Here is a 17,149-nt window from a genome sequence, read left to right on the forward strand (position 1 = left end):
TAGATTAAGAAGTGCTCTTTATTTCAGTTTCATCTGTTTGTGTGTGTAAATAAAGTTTTCACTTATACTGACTTTAATAAAAATATTCTTTCCATATTAAAAAGCATTAAAAAGATACAATTTCCTGATTCTAAAACAGCTGTGACACCGTGGAAACACCTTATCTGACCCTCTCACCTGAGAACAGCTCAGAGTCAATGTATTGAATGTTCTTCCTCATCAGCTTCATTGATTTCTGTAAATATCTGCTTATTGTGAATCTGATGCAGCAACACGTTTCACAGACTGAAAGATGTGGAACGCTCCAAAAACACCTGTTTGGAACATTCCACAGGTAAACAGGCTGATTGGTCACAGGTGAGAGGATCATGATTGGGTATGAAAGGCACCGCGACGGTTTTTAGAATCAGGGTTGTACTTAAAGGCAACATTTCAGCTTCCACTCTAATATTTAGTCCAGCGTTTTTATAACGAGGAGTCTCTGTATGAGGGGATCTGACGCGCTGGACGCCGAGGGGGGACACGGAGGACGTCTCTCAGCGTCAGCTCACTGTAGGTCTTCACACGTTCGTCCAACACTCACGAAACGAGCTGGTGACAGTCTGAAGGAGTCCTCCTGCAGACCTGTGTCCTACAGACTGTCACATCCTTCATCTGCCTGTCAGAGACTGTCCTTCACTTGGTAAGAGACGTACAATCATCATCATCATCATCATCATCATCATCATCTATGTAATGAGGAGCTCTAGAGCTCTACAGCGCTGAGGGACCCTGACAGGAACGAGGTACTTCATAAATACAGAAATGTATGGATTTTTTTCACAGCTAAAAAAAAAAAATAGCATCAAAGAGTCGACTAACATGTTGTTCTGAGCGGTCCCTGAACACAGCACAGACAAGCAGCAGCTGATGTCACGTTAGTGCATCACGGCGTCCGCAGAGCGTCGCTCGTACTCAGAGAAACGGGCCGACGATTATTTTTCAGTGGACGTCAAGGACGAAGCAGGCGAAAACACGCTGAACGGGACGAATGGAATGAACGGGACGAACGGGTCGAACGGGACGAACGGGTCGAACGGGTCGAACGGGTCGAACGGGACGAACGGGTCGAACGGGTCGAACGGGTCGAACGGGACGAACGGGTCGAACGGGACGAACGGGACGAACGGGTCGAACGGGACGAACGGGTCGAACGGGACGAACGGGACGAACGGGACGAACGGGTCGAACGGGACGAACGGGTCGAACGGGACGAACGGGTCGAACGGGACAAACGGGACGAAAGGGACAGGCGAACGCTCCTCGGGGGCGTTTGGGTTCAGCAGTTTTTATGTTTTTAGTAGTGTTTTCTCATGTCAGCTGAGTGAAGGTTGTGTTTGGTGATGCTGAAAAACTGCAGTTTCCCTTATGGGATCAATAAAGTGCTCCATCTATCGAACAAAGGCTGCTGTGACGAGGGAGAAACTGTCACTCAACAGAAGGACTGAACGCATCTGCTTTAACACACAGCAGCTCTGCTCACACCTGACTCGAACCTGGAAAACCAGGTTCCATCATCATCATCATCGTCATCATCGTCATCATCATCGCCAACTGACGCCTCTCCAAGCAGACAAGCAGCTCAGCCATCATGGAGGTGAGTGTGACACGTGTTCTTGGGGTTAGTGTCAGTTTAAGTGAACCCGTCGTTGTTGGATTATCAGGTTTCACCTCAAAGTAAAAGGCAGGACCATCTTTTCTTCACATTGTGGAAAAACAGTCAATTCTAAACGTGTGATGGCGAAGCAGCCGAGAAACATGTTTAACACTGTTTAACAGCGCGCATCAAAAACATGTTGTCACAACATTCATCAAACGACCTAAAACTAGTGTCAGTGCTAAAATACACTCTTGCGCAGAAAGAGAACTAGAATATTGTAGTACTGTAAACATAAGTTTACTTTGAAGACATGAAGAGTAAAAGTACTTAAGTAAAAATGTACTGACAGTCGGTTAAAATGCAGTCTGAGTGAAGAATAAAGACACAAAGGGTGGAGGCTCCAGGCGGAGGAGGTGTGTGAGTGAGGAGCAGAAGGAGTGGAGGAGTCTCAGTGTGTGTGCACAGACTGTGTAGAAGGACAGAGCAGCAGCAGAGCAGTCCACATACACTGATGATGCTCTGTCACATCCACAGGAACACACAGGGAGGATGCTGGACTTGACATTGTGTCTGACAGTGGAGCTGATCTCAGAGCAGTTCACACTGCAGCACTGACAGTCATCTCCACTTGTTGGGATTCCTCTGTCAGTCACTGCTGGATGAAGCTCTCCTCTCCACTCGACCTCCCAGTAACACGGCCCAGTCAGAGCCTCTCCACACACAAGCTGCTGCTGCTGCTGCTTCAACCTCTCTGGATCATCAGGACACAGCTGATCGGCTCTCGGCCAATCACCTTTCTGATCACTTCCATCTGATGAGAGAAGAAGACAGACAACAGACGTCATCAGTCAGAGTTCACAGAGACTCCATCAGCTGGCAGTCAGTGATGCAGCACATCCAGTATCTGTCTGTCTGTCCAATCCTGAAGCCCGTCACCATTCTCCTCTCACAGCTTCACTGAGGAAAGCAGCTGCTGAGAAGGTTGGAGGTTTACAGGAAATACTGGATCTGTGCTTTGATACTAACTGTGTTTAGTACAACACTGCTGAGACCAGCATGGACTGACTCCAACCCTCTACTGACCTCAGAGTCTTCAGTCTACAGTCTGGACTCTCCACCAGATCACACAGAGGCTTCACTGCTGAATCCTGCAGCTTGTTGTTCGTCATCTCCAGCTCTGTCAGATGGGAGGGGTTGGACTTCAGAGCTGAGACCAGAGAAGCACAGCTGATCTTTGACAGCTTGCAGTGGTTCAACCTGAATAAAGAAGAAATGATGTAACTCTAGAGCTAAATAATTCAGTCAGTATAAACATCATACAGCCTCATAGAAATGTTGGAAAAAACAAACTCTGAATAGATTTCTTATTTTCTGACAGTTGAGAAAGAGATTTACTGAGATTATGTATTTTTGTTGTCATTTATCTTAGAAGAAAAAAAGGTGATATTGAAGACGAAGACGTTTAGGTCGAATTATCCAGGGTTGTTCTGGCAGCAGTGTGGATGAGCACTGACGCCAACAAACAGAAAGATGTGACTGGGAAGGAACAGGAGTTCATGTGCTGAAGATATGGAGATCATGACTTGGTTGCACATGAAGTTTCTGTGGGTCTGTGTCAGGTCTACGGAACCACAGTCGCTGCCGGGTGGAAGGTTTGCCAGAGCACAGGCTGCGGAGAAGAGACACCAACCATCGGCGCTCTACGAGCACCATGGGACACTATTCATGTCTCTCTGCACAGTCTGCAATGAGCCAGGGTGTCTGAGCATTCAGTCTGCAGAGCTCAAGGCCACGTTCAGAGCAAATGCAGGACCAGAACCTAACACAGCCCTGACGCCAGCGTCCAGCTCAATGGACAGTTTGGGACAAAGACATCCACTCTGTGCTCAGGCAGCATGACAGTGTGTTGTTGTGAGCTGGGTGGGTCAGTGATCCTGCAAGAGGATCGATGCCCGGGACTCCCCCACCAGTCAGTCGGAACTGAAGAAACCTCTTGGATGAGACACGTCTTCTAGAACCACAAGCAAGTCCCGCTGCCTTTGGAAAGCACTTTGAAGTATGCTGAGCTGGGTTGCTAAAAATAGTGATTTGTTGATATATATTGTGAATGTTTCAAACAATTTCAAAACTCATCACCCACACTATCTATTAGTGAGTTGACACACACACACACACACACACACACACACACACACACACACACCACTGCATGCTCGTCTCATTCGCTGTGTTTGAATATAACCTCATAATATTAAGTAAAAGCTTGTGACAGGCCTTGGCATACTGCAGATTTAATGTGGTGTTAGCTTGTTAAAGATGGACAGTGCAGAGCATCTGCGACTGGTTTTGGCTGACAAGGAAAACAAAAGTGTTGGGAAATACTTCACATTCGAGGCAAATGAAGAAGGAAAGGCAAAGGATCCAAGCAAGCCCATACGCAAGCAATGCTACAGGACAGCGCTAGCCAAAGGCGCTAACACCACAAATTTAAGCTAACTTACATGCAGATGTTCTTTACACATAACACTATTAATTTGACTCAATTTAGTAAATTGCATAATTCATGTATTTTTGAAGGCCTGGTCTTAAAAAGCAAAGAACTCTAAAAAGTGTGACATTTATCTCAATAGTACCAGAGAGAAGATGTAATTAGAGTTCAGTGAAAGTCTAAAATTTCATGCACTCTGTGTTCTATCAGTTTTTCCCTGCGGTATCAAAAATGATGCTGAAAGTCAATATTTCATGTTTGTGTACTGAAGGTAGAAATTCCAGTGTTGTGACGATGCCAGTGCTGAGAGAAGACAGAAGTAAAAAATGGTGTCTGACCTCAGAGTCTTCAGTCTACAGTCTGGACTCTCCAGTCCAGCAGACAGCAGCTTCACTCCTGAATCCTGCAGCTTGTTTCGACTCAGGTCCAGCTCTGTCAGATGGGAGGGGTTGGACTTCAGAGCTGAGGCCAGAGAAGCACAGCTGACCTCTGACAAACTGCAGGAACTCAACCTGAATAAAGAATAAATGATGTCACTGAAAATGTTCCTGCTTGAAATCATTCAATGGTTAATAATCTGTTCAGAGCTGAAGAAGCTTTACAAAGTTCAAGTTTAGACAATGGAAACTCCAAACACCTGAACCCAACAGGATGCAGCTTCAAAACGGTCAAATCTCATTAATGTTAATGACAACAACGCTGCTACTTCAATAAAGACGGAGTGACTCCACCTCTTAAGTCCTAAACTCAAAGCATCTTCAGTTTCAACTATTCCGTCAGTATAAGCATCATGGTGTCTGACCTCAGAGTCTTCAGTCTACAGTGTGGACTCTCCAGAAAACCACACAGCAGCGTCACTCCTGAATCCTGAAGTTTGAGGTTTCCTCCCAGCTCCAGCTCTGTCAGATGGGAGGGGTTGGACTTCAGAGCTGAGACCAGAAGAGCACAGCCAACCTCTGACAACCAGCAGCGACTCAACCTGTTTAAAAAATAAATGATGAAGATTAAAATCCATTTCTAATCCAATCAGATGTGTTCAGGTTGTAAATGTGGAGCTCAACATTACTCTGTCCTCATCAATGAACTTCTCCCAAAACTGAGCAGAGGATCTTCTGTATCCAGATGTGACCATTTACCAAAAATCACAAACATTCATTGACTTCAACAACTAATAGTGGACATTGTCCATAAATTAGGTTCCAATAATTAAACGTATGAAATCTACAACAGTAACAGAGAGTCAGTGAACTGACCTCAGAGTCTTCAGTCTACAGTCTGGACTCCCCAGAAAGTCACACAGCAGCTTCATTCCTGAATCGTGCACCTCGTTGATACTAATATCCAGCTCTGTCAGATGGGAGGGGTTGGACTTCAGAGCTGAGGCCAGAGAAGCACAGCTGACCTCAGTCAACCAGCTGTGACTCAACCTGAAAAAAGAACAAATGATAAAAACCCATTTCTAATCCAATCAGATGTGTTCAGGTTGTAAATGTGGAGCTCAGCATCACTCTGTCCTCATCAATGAGCTTCTCCCTAAAATGATTCAGACACCTATTCATGTGAACACGGATCAATGACATGCTGCTGATCTCAGTCAGGTCTGGAATTAGAGCAGAAAAAAAATATTGATCCTTTCAACAGCTGCATCTGGAAATATGCTTTGGTCTCTGTGTTCCTCTGTGTGTGCGTTTGTGAGTCTGTGTGTTCCCCCAAAAGGTTTGCTACCTAACACGGAGGAGGGGTATCTGTGTCCCTGTGACCCTGGGAGTTGTGTTGTTGGGGGCAATAGCCCTTGGCGGGATCACCCAAGGTACACTGGTCTCAGGGGACGGGTGCCTGCCATTGAGCGTCTGGGCGCTGGGCTTTGAACCACGGAGCTTGGAAGGCATAACACAAAAGAGCTACATGGAGCTGCCAACCTGTGGACCCACCACACGCAGGGGTACCTTCCTGGAGGAGACGGAACCAGAGCTGGTGCGGGAGGTGGAGTGACACCAACATGATAAAGACTGGCTCACCTTTGCACAAAGCACTGGTTCTGAAGCCAAACTCCAGAGAACGTTCTAGACTCTCAGGGTGCCAGGGTGAGAGGCACCGGGTGGGTGTGGGAATACTCACTACCCCCAACTTTTTTGTTTTCATGGTGTTGCCTTTGACACACTCTGTTGGTCATTGCTGATGTGTCGCTGTTGCAGAGACACATTGCAGTGGATGCAAGACTGATCGACGTCCCGGGTGTCGTGTGCTGTGGTTTGGGGCAGCTGTTTGTACTTTAAGACTGATAGTGAGGTTGGCATATGCGGTCAAAGATGTAACCAGAATCAGCACAACAATGACTGGAGCCAGCTTCATCTTTGAATGTCCATGATAATGAGTCCAAATAAAAGTGAATAACCAATACAGCAGCTTCTAAGACAAATACTACAAACAAACAAACAAGCATGTCGCTACTAGTTCAAACCACACTTTCTTAAGTTTCTTTACAAAATAGAAGTTTTTTTGTAACAGCAAACTACACCCAAAAATGAGAATATGAACAAAATGAAGCTTAAGTAGGTAGGTAACTTATGCATGATTATAAATTAGGTTCAAATGTTAATTATGCTTATAAGATCTACAATAGTGACAGTCAGTGAACTGACCTCAGAGTCTCCAGTCTACAGTCTGGACTCTGCAGAAAATCACACAGCAGCTTCACTCCTGAATCCTGCAGCTTGTTGTTGTAGCTCAGGTCCAGCTGTCTCAGATGGCAGGGGTTGGACTTCAGAACGGAGACCAGAGAAGCACAGCTGATCTCTGATAGATCGCAGTCACTCAACCTGAATAACGAAGAAATGATGGGACTTTAGAAAACAACGTTCTGTCAAAAAAATCTTTCAATGATTAATAATCTGTTCAGAGCTGAAGAAGCTTTAGAAAGCAGAAGTTTAGAAAATAGGAACGCAAAACACATGAACCCAACAGGATGATTCAATTCTGCAGTTTAAGATAGATTTGCTTGGCCTCAAATATTTTACTCAGCATAAATGTGCCATCATAAAGGTTTTTTCTCATCTGATAGAGAAGAAAAGTCATGTTTAAAATCAAGCACCAAGGCACGCAGAATGTTTCTACAAACATTTGTGAAAGACTGGGTCGCTCTCAGGAGCTCAGTGAGCTCCAGCGTGGTACTGTGATGGGATGCCACCTGTGCAACAAGTCCATATTCCACGGTCAGCTGTCAGTGGTATTGTAACAGAAAACAATTGGGAACGACAGCAACTCAGCCACGAAGTGGTCGGCCACGTAAAATGACGGAGGTGGGTCAGCTGATGCTGAGGCGCATAGTACACAGAGGTCACCATCTTTCTGCAGAGTCAATCACTACAGACCTCCAAACTTCATGTGGCCTTCAGATTAGCTCAAGAACAGTGCGTAGAGAGCTTCATGGAATGGGTTTCCATGGCCGAGCAGTTGCATCCAAGCCATACATCACCAAGAACCATGCAAAGCGTCGGATGCAGTGGTGTAAAGCACGCCGCCACTGGACTCTAGAGCAGTGGAGACGCATTCTCTGGAGTGACGAATCGCGCTTCACCATCTGGCGATCTGATGGACGAGTCTGGGTTTGGTGGTTGCCAGGAGAACGGTACTTGTCTGACTGCATTGTACCAAGTGTAAAGTTTGGTGGAGGGGGGATCATGTAGGGTTGTTTTTCAGGAGCTGGGCTTGGCCCCTCAGTTCCAGTGAAAGGAACTCTGAATGAAAGAGATTTTGGACAATTCCATGCTCCCAACTTTGTGGGAACAGTTTGGAGATGGCTCCTTCCTGTTCCAACAAGACTGTGCACCAGTGCACAAAGCAAGATCCATAAAGACATGGATGAGAGAGTTTGGCGTGGATGAACTTGACTGGCCTGCACAGAGTCCTGAGCTTAACCCGATAGAACACCTTTGGGATGAATCAGAGCGGCGACTGAGAGCCAGTCCTTCTCGTCCAACATCAGTGTGTGACCTCACAAATGCGCTTCTGGAAGAATGGTCAAAAATTCCCATAAACACACTCCTAAACTTTGTGGAAAGCCTTCCCAGAAGAGTTGAAGCTGTTATAGATGCAAAGGGTGGACAGACGTCATTCATGTGCGAGTCAAGGCAGGTGAGCCAATACTTTAAGCAATACAGTGTATTTTCTGCGGCGTTTAATGTGGAACCAGCTGATGTGCTTGAGAACCAACAATATGAAATTGCTGAGCCACTGCTCAGAGCAGCTCTGTTCAAAGCTGACCCTTGCAAAGATTCAGTTCTGCTGAAGACTGACTGACCCTAAACTGGAAAACCAGCTGAGAGTAGCATCATATCAATCTCAACACAGAAGCGAAAAAGTGTCTGACCTCAGAATCTTCAGTCTACAGTCTGGACTCTCCAGTCCAGCAGACAGCAGCTTCACTCCTGAATCCTGCAGCTTCTTGTTCTCTCCCAGGTCCAGCTCTGTCAGATGGGAGGGGTTGGACTTCAGAGCTGAGACCAGAGAAGCACAGCTGATCTCTGACAAACCACAGTCCCTCAACCTGAATCAAGAATAAATAATGAAGATTAAAATCCATTTCTAATCCAATCAGATGTGTTCAGGTTGTAAATGTGGAGCTCAACATTACTCTGTCCTCATCAATGAGCTTCTCCCTAAAATGAGCAGAGTGACTTTGTCATTGTGTTATTGTGGATCATCATAATGTCAGCCTTCTACAGACATCATCCAAATGTCAGCACAACATTCATACACCTATTCATGTCAACACACATCAATAACATGCTGCTGATCTCAGTCAAGTCTGGAGTAACCATCAAACCAGATGTGTTGGATTACCAAAATTTCCATGTGTGACTTCCATTTGCTTCTATTTCCTCTACCTCGTAACGATTGTGTTATTTTATGAAAAATATTACACATGTGTGCATGAGCTGACCTCAGAGTCTCCAGTCTACAGTTTGGACTCTCCAGTCCAGCAGACAGGCGCTTCACTCTTCCATCATTCAGTTGATTTGAGCTCAGGTCCAGCTCTGTCAGATGGGAGGGGTTTGACTTCAGAGCTGAGACCAAGACTTCAAAGTGAGTCTCTGAGAGTCCACATCCAGAAAGTCTGTAATTACAGATAGCAAACACTTTAAATAAAATGAAAACTGATTCTTTATTATAAAAATAGACTCAATTCATTTAGACCACAAAGCACATTAACATAAACGGATCAATAGCACAAACCTCTATCACCCAACGACATAAGATGACGGAGGATACTTCTGTTCACTGTCTTAAAAGCTATCAACACAAAACAGTTTTTTTGTCTTATTCTTATTTGCATTTGAGGCAACAAAGACATTTCTAGTGTAACACATAGAGTTTATTCAATGAGCAGCTTTAATAGTAGTTTCGTAAAATTGGAGGAACTATAAAACTAGACCTTTTATTGTACACGTATGTCAAGTGTCTGTACTTTCATACTGATGGCTTCCGCTTTACATTGCTTCATAATACTAATCATAATACGCATCATTATGCGTTGTAACAATGCTACATCTGGACTTACAGAGCCTTCCTGCAGTTCCTCACAGCTGGAATCAGTCTCAGTCGTCCCTCCACTGTTGTGCTGTACTTCTTCAGGTCCAACTCATCCAGAACCTCCTCTGACATCTGCAGCATGTAGGCCAGAGCTGAGCACTGGATCACAGAGAGTTTCTTCTTTGATCTGTTCTCTGACTTCAGGAACTCTTGGATCTCCTGATGTACTGAGTGGTCGTTCATCTCCATCAGACAGTGGAAGATGTTGATGCTTCTGTCTGGAGAGATACTGGTCTTCTTCTCCTTCAGGTTGCTGATGACTCTTTGGATGATCTCTAGACTGTTGTCTGTTTTACCCAGCAGACGTCCAAAGAGTCTCTGGTTGGACTCCAGAGAGAGGCCATGAAGGAAGCGAACAAATAGGTCCAGGTGACCATTTTTACTTCTCAGAGATTTCATCATGGCTCCCATCAGGAAGACATCAAGGGTTGAATCAACGTATTTTTGTCCCAGGAAAGTCTTCAGGACCTCTGAGTTCCTGTTGGTGTAACAGTGGAACATGTAGACTGCAGCCAGAAACTCCTGAATGCTCAGATGAACAAAGCAGTAGACTGTTTTCTGGAAGATCACACACTCTCTTTTGAAGATCTCTGTACAAACTCCTGAGTACACCGAGGCCTCAGTCACATCAAGACCACACTGCTCCAGGTCTTCTTGGTAGAACATGATGTTTCCTTTCTCCAGATGTTCAAACGCCAGCCTCCCCAGCTTCACAAGAACTTTCCCATCAGCCTCCATCAGCTCCTGTGGACTCGTCTCATGTCCCTCATCATACTTCTGCTTCTTCCTCTTTGTCTGAACCAGGAGGAAGTGTGAGTACATGTCAGTCAGGGTTTTGGGCAGCTCTCCTCTCTGGTCTGGAGTCAACATGTGCTCCAGGACTGTAGCAGTGATCCAGCAGAAGACTGGGATTTGACACATGATGTGGAGGCTCCTGGAGGTCTTGATGTGTGAGATGATTCTGCTGGACAGATCTCCATCACTGAACCTCCTCTTGAAGTACTCCTCCTTCTGGGCGTCAGTGAAGCCTCGTACTTCTGTTACCCTGTCAACACATTTAGGAGGGATCTGATTGGCTGCCGCAGGTCTGGAAGTTATCCAGACCAGAGCCGAGGGAAGCAGATTCTCCTCCATGAGGTTTGTCAGCAGCACGTTGACTGATGACTTCTGTGTGACGTCACAAACGAGCTGATTGTTGGTGAAATCCAGTGAAAGTCTGCTTTCATCCAGGCCGTCAAAGATGAACAGAAGCTTACAGACAGCCAGCTGCTCTGCTGTCACCTTCTGTAATGTTGGATGGAAAACACGGAGCAGCCCGAGAAGACTGTACCGCTCATCTTTGATCAGGTTCAGCTCCCTGAACGAAAGCACAACCACCACACTGACATCTTGGTTTTCCGAGCCCTCTGCCCAGTCCAGAGTGAACTTCTGCACCGAGAAGGTTTTTCCAACGCCAGCGACGCCGTTCGTCAGGACCACTCTGATGTGTCTCTGTTGGTCAGGTAAGGCTTTAAAGATGTCCTGGACCTTGATTGGGGTCTCATGGAGGGTCTCCATCTTGGAAGTTGTCTCAAGCTGCCTCACCTCATGTTGGGTATTAACCTCTTCACTCTGTCCCTCTGTGATGAAGAGCTCAGTGTAGATCCTGTTGAGGAGGGTTCCACTTCCTGTTTCATCACTTCCTTCAGTCACACGTTCACATCTCCTCTTCAGATTGATCTTATGTTCATCAATGACCTTCTGCAGACCATTATTTACTAGAAAAAAAAGAAAAAAGTGTGAGACATAACAAAGAAAACTGAAAATGAACAATAAAATAATATAATATATACAGGGTGTCATAAAGTCCAGTTTTGAGGGACCATCCGATATGCTTTTTCTCTCGGCCTCTGACTGTCACTGTGTGTCTGATTGACAGCAGAGGCTTAGCCTCAGCAGCTCTTCATCTAAACCAGCTCGCTGCTGCTGTTCCTTCCTAAACCCAATATCAAAAACATGGTGAAGAACTGTGTGGAGTTCTTCAGGGGACTGTCCTCTCTCCCCTCCTCTTCACCCTCTACACCACGGACTTCAACTATTGCACAGAGACCTGCCACCTTCAGAAGTTTTCTGATGACTCTGCGATAGCTGGATGTATCAGTAAGGGTGATGAGGATGAGTACAGGGCTGCTGTGGATAGCTTTGTCACATGGTGTGAGCACAGCCATCTGCAACTAAACATGGCAAAGACTAAGGAACTGGTAGTGGACCCGAGGAGAGCCAAGGCACCGGTGAGCCCTGTTTCCATCCAGGGGGTCAGTGTGGACATTGTGGAGTATTACAAGTACCTGGGGGTACATATTGACAATAAACTGGACTGGGCAAAGAACACTGACGCTCTCTACAGGAAGGGCCAGAGTCGTCTCTATTTTCTGAGGCGACTGAGGTCCTTCAACATCTGCCGGACTCTGCTCAGGATTTTTCTCTGAGTCTGTGGTGGTTAGTGCTGTTCTCTATGCTGCTGCGTGCTGGGCAGCAGGCTGAGGATGGCAGACACCAACAGACTCAACAAACTGACCCGCAGGGCCAGTGACGCTGTGGGTATGGAGTGTGACTCTGACGGTGGTGTCAGAGAGGAGGATGCTGACTAAGCTACAGACTATCTTGGACAACGTCTCACACCCACTTCATGATGTGCTGGTCAGGCACAAGAGTACTTTCAGTGGGAGACTCATCCCACCAAAATGAAGACTGAACGTCACAGGAATGTGTGTGTGTGTGTGTGTGTGTGTGTGTGTGTGTGTGTGTGTATATATAAACTCTGCTTTCCTTGAGCTGCGGTACACTGATGACCCAAACCCCAGAGGACCTCCAGTTCATCCTTGTTGTGGCAGTCATGGCCGATAGCAGGATGGAGTTGTCTGTCATTATTATCGAGATGAAGGTGGTCTGTGAGTGGAGGTCCGGGTGAAGCCCTCATGAACCATTTAAAACAGTCCCATCTTTCAAATACCTGGGCAGTATCCTCTCTGAGGACTGCAACATTGACCATGAAGTTCCAAACCAGATCAAACAAGCCTCAACTGCCTTTGGAAGACTTACAAACAACAATCTGCATCTGCATCCCTACACTTCTCTGCAGCTGTCAAGCCTGAAGTACCTACAGTCGCCAGAATGCTTGAGCAACTCCTGGCCGCAATGCATCCTTGTTAGCAGTGCACTTCTCAGACAAATTGCTACTTATTTAAGACAAAAGTTCTAATCTTAGTTGGCAGAAAAGGCTTCAGTTAAAGCTCCCCGTATTAAATCAGAGGCTGGCAAAGCAAGTCTTTTCTGTTGCGGTCCTTGGTACTGAACAATCTGCTGGTCAAGGTCCAACCTGGGATCCTTGTCTCTTAAAATGATTTTAAACTCTGTCTCTTTGCACTGTATTACCAACCGGATCTTTGTTATACTTGTTGTTTTTGTGATTTGATGGTGTTGTCCTGTCCATGTGCTTGATGCTGCCATTTCACCTTGATCTGCAGGACAAGATGTGTGTTTGTAAGTTAGTGAAGAAAGAGGGAGTAGCAGGAAAGCTAATGTGGGCTGTTGTTCAAAGTCTGTGGCTCTTGTGTCTCGGGCTGCTGTCTGGCTGGTAGTCAGTGTGATAGAACGGCGATGTTCCACCTTTAAAATTTCACTTAAACTGTAATGACATTTATAACCATCTTAAATCTCTTATGACACACCAAATGTATTAAAACAGGTAGTGTTTTCAGACACGATGACATCAGCAGACAGACAGACAGACAGTCTTACTTTGTACAGTGCAGGTCTGACTGACTGTCTGCAGTTCAGATCTTGTTCTGGATCTTTTTCCACACTGGGGACAGCAGGAGTCTCCTGATGAAGCAGACTGGTCCCAGTATGAGGTGATGCACCGTCTGCAGAACCAGTGTCCACAGCTGGTAGAGACTGGATCCTTCAGGACGTCCTGACACAAACCACAGCAGGACAGCGTCTCCTTTCCAGAAACACGACTCGTCTTCCTCTTTCTGTAAAGACATTTCGTTGTAACTAAAGTGATTTGTTGCCTGTTGTTGAAAAATATCATCGAATGTCACATCAAGGTCATATTTCATGATGACCTTGATGAAGGCCATGAGCTGCAACATGTTGGTCTAACAATAAGGTAATTATCGAATATATATGTCTTTCAGCAGACTGAGACACTTAACAGTTGCCTTTGTTGTGTATCATTACGTTTCATGTCACTCTCCACAGACAACTATCAAATGAAGGCTGAAATGAAATTCATGGGTCCAAATGTACATTTCACCATTTTCTGCTCCTGTTTTATCTGCTGATAACAACATGTGATGGAGAGAGTCTGAGTTCAGTCCACTGAGTAGTAACGCAAAACATTCAACCACAAGCTCTGAACTGACACTCTGCGGACCTTTGAGCTTAAATCTTCTTCATCACATTTTACCAAAGTAGTTTATTAATGAGGAAACCCTGTTTCTAAAAAGTCTGGACACTAATCAAACCAGAATCAATCATCAATAATCAAACTGTGTTCACTGACAGCAGTTTTCTCAAGTGTCTCTGAGTTCATGTGTTCATCTCCTTCATCCAGTCATGTATTCACAAAGTGGTGAACTCGCTCCATCCTTTATGATCGACTGAGTCTTTACAGGATGCCCCTTTCATACCCAACCATGATCCTCTCACCTGTGACCAATCAGCCTGTTTACCTGTGGAATGTTCCAAACAGGTGTTTTTGGAGCGTTCCACATCTTTCAGTCTGTGAAACGTGTTGCTGCATCAGATTCACAATAAGCAGATATTTACAACTAGCATGATTCCTGTGAATACTGTCCAGGTAGAGACACGCTGTCTTCACTCAGAGACTGTTTGTCCAGAGGAGGACAGAGGACGGATAGAGAGCTTCATCACATGGAGCAACGACAATCACCTGAAGATCAATATCAGCTCAACCAATCAGCCTCTGCTGGACTACAAAGCATCAAATATGGACGCTGCTGTAGAGAAGCTACAAACGGTCAAACTGCTTCACACACCTGACAGCTCAGAAGATGGAAACAATCAGCACAGTTTCAAGGTGGACGCATGAGATTAGAGTCATCAATTCACCATCTGATCAAATGTGAAACATTGTCACAATCTGCCTTCTGCTCCTGAGTGATGGCACTGAATACACAAACATATTCTAACAAACAAACACAAGCTGCAGCCGTTCTCTTACTTTGAGTCTGAGCGTCCAGATTCACCATTGAAGTACAGAGGTTCATCTTTGGAGAAGCTGCTCTTCACAGACAGACAGCTGGACACTGGACACTCTGCTCTCCGTCTGCTGTCCTCAAGTCTGCAAACACCAACATGTTTTTTTTCATTACATGAATTCCTTCAGACTGTGATAACAATTACTGTTTGTTTACCATTCCAGTAAAAATGAGCCTAAAACATCTTTCCAATACAGACTCCAAGAAAAGAGAAAACTGTTCTTGAAGCGTTTGGACTCCATGCATGGTTTTGCTGCTGGCACTGAGCAACATAAGTTAGAACACACTGAAGCAGAAAGAGTTTTATTTATATCTATATCTGTATCTATATATATTATGGTTGGGTACCTTTCACATCTGAATCGATACGATACCGATACTCGGTACCTGCGAATCGATACCGGTATTTTTCGGTACCTGTTTTCGATACTTTTTTTGGGGGGGGATATGTGTTTGGTAATTAAAGTTATTTTGTATATTTAAAAAAAATAGTCAAAACTTCGGAATTTTGAACATTTATTCTTCAATAACATCAAGTTAAATAACTCCAACATAGAACTTGAGAAAAATGTGTGTGGGGATAAAGTAAATAACTTAAAAATAAATAGATTCAAAATAAATAACTGTATAAAATTGTGCTAATTGAAGCTGCGTCGTCGTCATTGTCGTTGTTGTCTACCTTTTTAAAAGGGGCGGTTGTTCTCCTTCCTCGAAGCTGGCTGCAAGTGTCGAGCCGCTGGCTGCAGCAGGCTTGCTGGCGGTAACGTTTAATGCTGACGCCGGGCGAGTAGCTGTGGTAACGTTAGCCTGTGTTTTTAAACTGTCAAAAATCGTGCACTCCTCCGCCTTGAGGAATATTTGGTGTTTAACCAAGTGCTTCCTCAAGTTGGACGTGTTTCCCTTGCTGGCTTTGCACTTCGCATCACAAATGTTGCACCGCGCGTTGCCGGCATCCAGCTTGATAAAATGAAGCCAGACTTTGGAGCGCTTACGGTCCGCCTCTGAAGATAAAGCAACCACTGACAAGCCGTGTCACCGCGTCCTCCGCTCTCGCCGACGCATAACGTCAAGGTGCGTACAGGGTAAAAAAAAAATAAAAAAAAAAAAAGTGCGTTCAGGTACCGAAATGTGGTACTGACGGATTTCCCGTGAATCGATACTCGCTACTTCAGCGGGAATTCGGTCGGTACCAAAAAAGTACCGAAATTCGGTGCCCATCCCTAATATATATAGAGAGATATAGATAGATAGATAGATAGATACACACACACACACATATATACACATAAATCTATTTTTTTGGCAAATAGTTGCTTGCAAATGACTATATCTGGACCATATTAGCTGGAAAACAAAATAGAACCACAGGATGAAGCCTTACCCTGTTCCAAGTTCAATAAAAACTGGTGACAATACCACAGAAACTGAATATTTTCGTGTATTAGGACGGGCTGTCGGAGTGGTCAGGGGTAAAGGAGACGGTGAAGCAAGGGGTAAATAGTTGGAACAGTATCTTCATCCTCAATGCATCGTCTTCCATCAGGTCAGTTTACAGTAAAAACAGGGTCTTACTTTGAGTCTGAGGGTCCAGGGTCACGACTGAAGTACAGAGGTTCATCTTTGGAGAAGCTGCTCTTCACAGACAGACAGCTGGACACTGGACACTCTGCTCTGTCCTCCTCTTCCTCCACACAAACACTCATCTTCTGGTCTGAAGTCAGTCTGAGAGGCGAAACAGTGACACTGACGGTGAGCTCAGAACACAACATTCAAAGAAATAAGATTGTCCAACAGTCACATGGAAGCCTGAATGAACAGGAAGTCACACACTCTCTCTCTCTCTCTCTCTCACACACACACACACACACACACACACACACACACACACACACACACACACAGAGTTTACAGTACAGTAAATCCAGCCATAAATTCACCTGGTCAGCTGCTTGTTTTCTTGGCTTTCACTTGGTTTCATGTTTATTCTTCATGACTTTGTGTCCACAGCTGAGTCAAACTGTTGACTTCATTCTAACTTGTCTTTGAGACTTTAGCTGTAAACTAATAAACAACTTTCCTCCTCTGTCTTCTGCTCTGCAACTAAAAACACACTCTGAACTGTCTAAACACTGGAACTCTCAAGGGTCCCGCCCAGTTCTCATG

At 45.1% G+C, this 17,149-nt stretch overlaps 1 protein-coding gene across 5 annotated transcripts in view; it reads right to left on the bottom strand.

Annotated features, from left to right (window-relative positions):
* The window catches only part of LOC143339923 (NACHT, LRR and PYD domains-containing protein 12-like), a 21,924-nt gene continuing 4,775 nt past the window's right edge, over positions 1-17,149 (bottom strand). For 2 of the 5 annotated variants that reach the window (XM_076761480.1, XM_076761479.1), the window contains exons 3-14: positions 16,559-16,708; positions 14,950-15,069; positions 13,500-13,735; positions 9,688-11,476; positions 9,070-9,243; positions 8,497-8,673; positions 6,770-6,946; positions 5,381-5,554; positions 4,930-5,106; positions 4,466-4,639; positions 2,723-2,896; positions 1-2,450 (exon numbers count right to left, since the gene is read on the bottom strand). In XM_076761480.1, the coding sequence (XP_076617595.1) occupies positions 2,441-2,450; positions 2,723-2,896; positions 4,466-4,639; positions 4,930-5,106; positions 5,381-5,554; positions 6,770-6,946; positions 8,497-8,673; positions 9,070-9,243; positions 9,688-11,476; positions 13,500-13,735; positions 14,950-15,069; positions 16,559-16,708 (3,532 nt within the window). In that variant the 3' untranslated portion in view covers positions 1-2,440. Of the gene's footprint in view, positions 2,451-2,722; positions 2,897-4,465; positions 4,640-4,929; positions 5,107-5,380; positions 5,555-6,769; positions 6,947-8,496; positions 8,674-9,069; positions 9,244-9,683; positions 11,477-13,499; positions 13,736-14,949; positions 15,070-16,558; positions 16,709-17,149 lie in introns of those variants that run through there. The other 3 variants (XM_076761481.1, XM_076761482.1, XM_076761483.1) reach the window with 3 other exon arrangements.

The sequence above is a fragment of the Chaetodon auriga genome, chromosome 21 (assembly GCF_051107435.1).
Source record: "Chaetodon auriga isolate fChaAug3 chromosome 21, fChaAug3.hap1, whole genome shotgun sequence".
Classification (NCBI taxonomy): Eukaryota; Metazoa; Chordata; class Actinopteri; order Chaetodontiformes; family Chaetodontidae; genus Chaetodon; species Chaetodon auriga.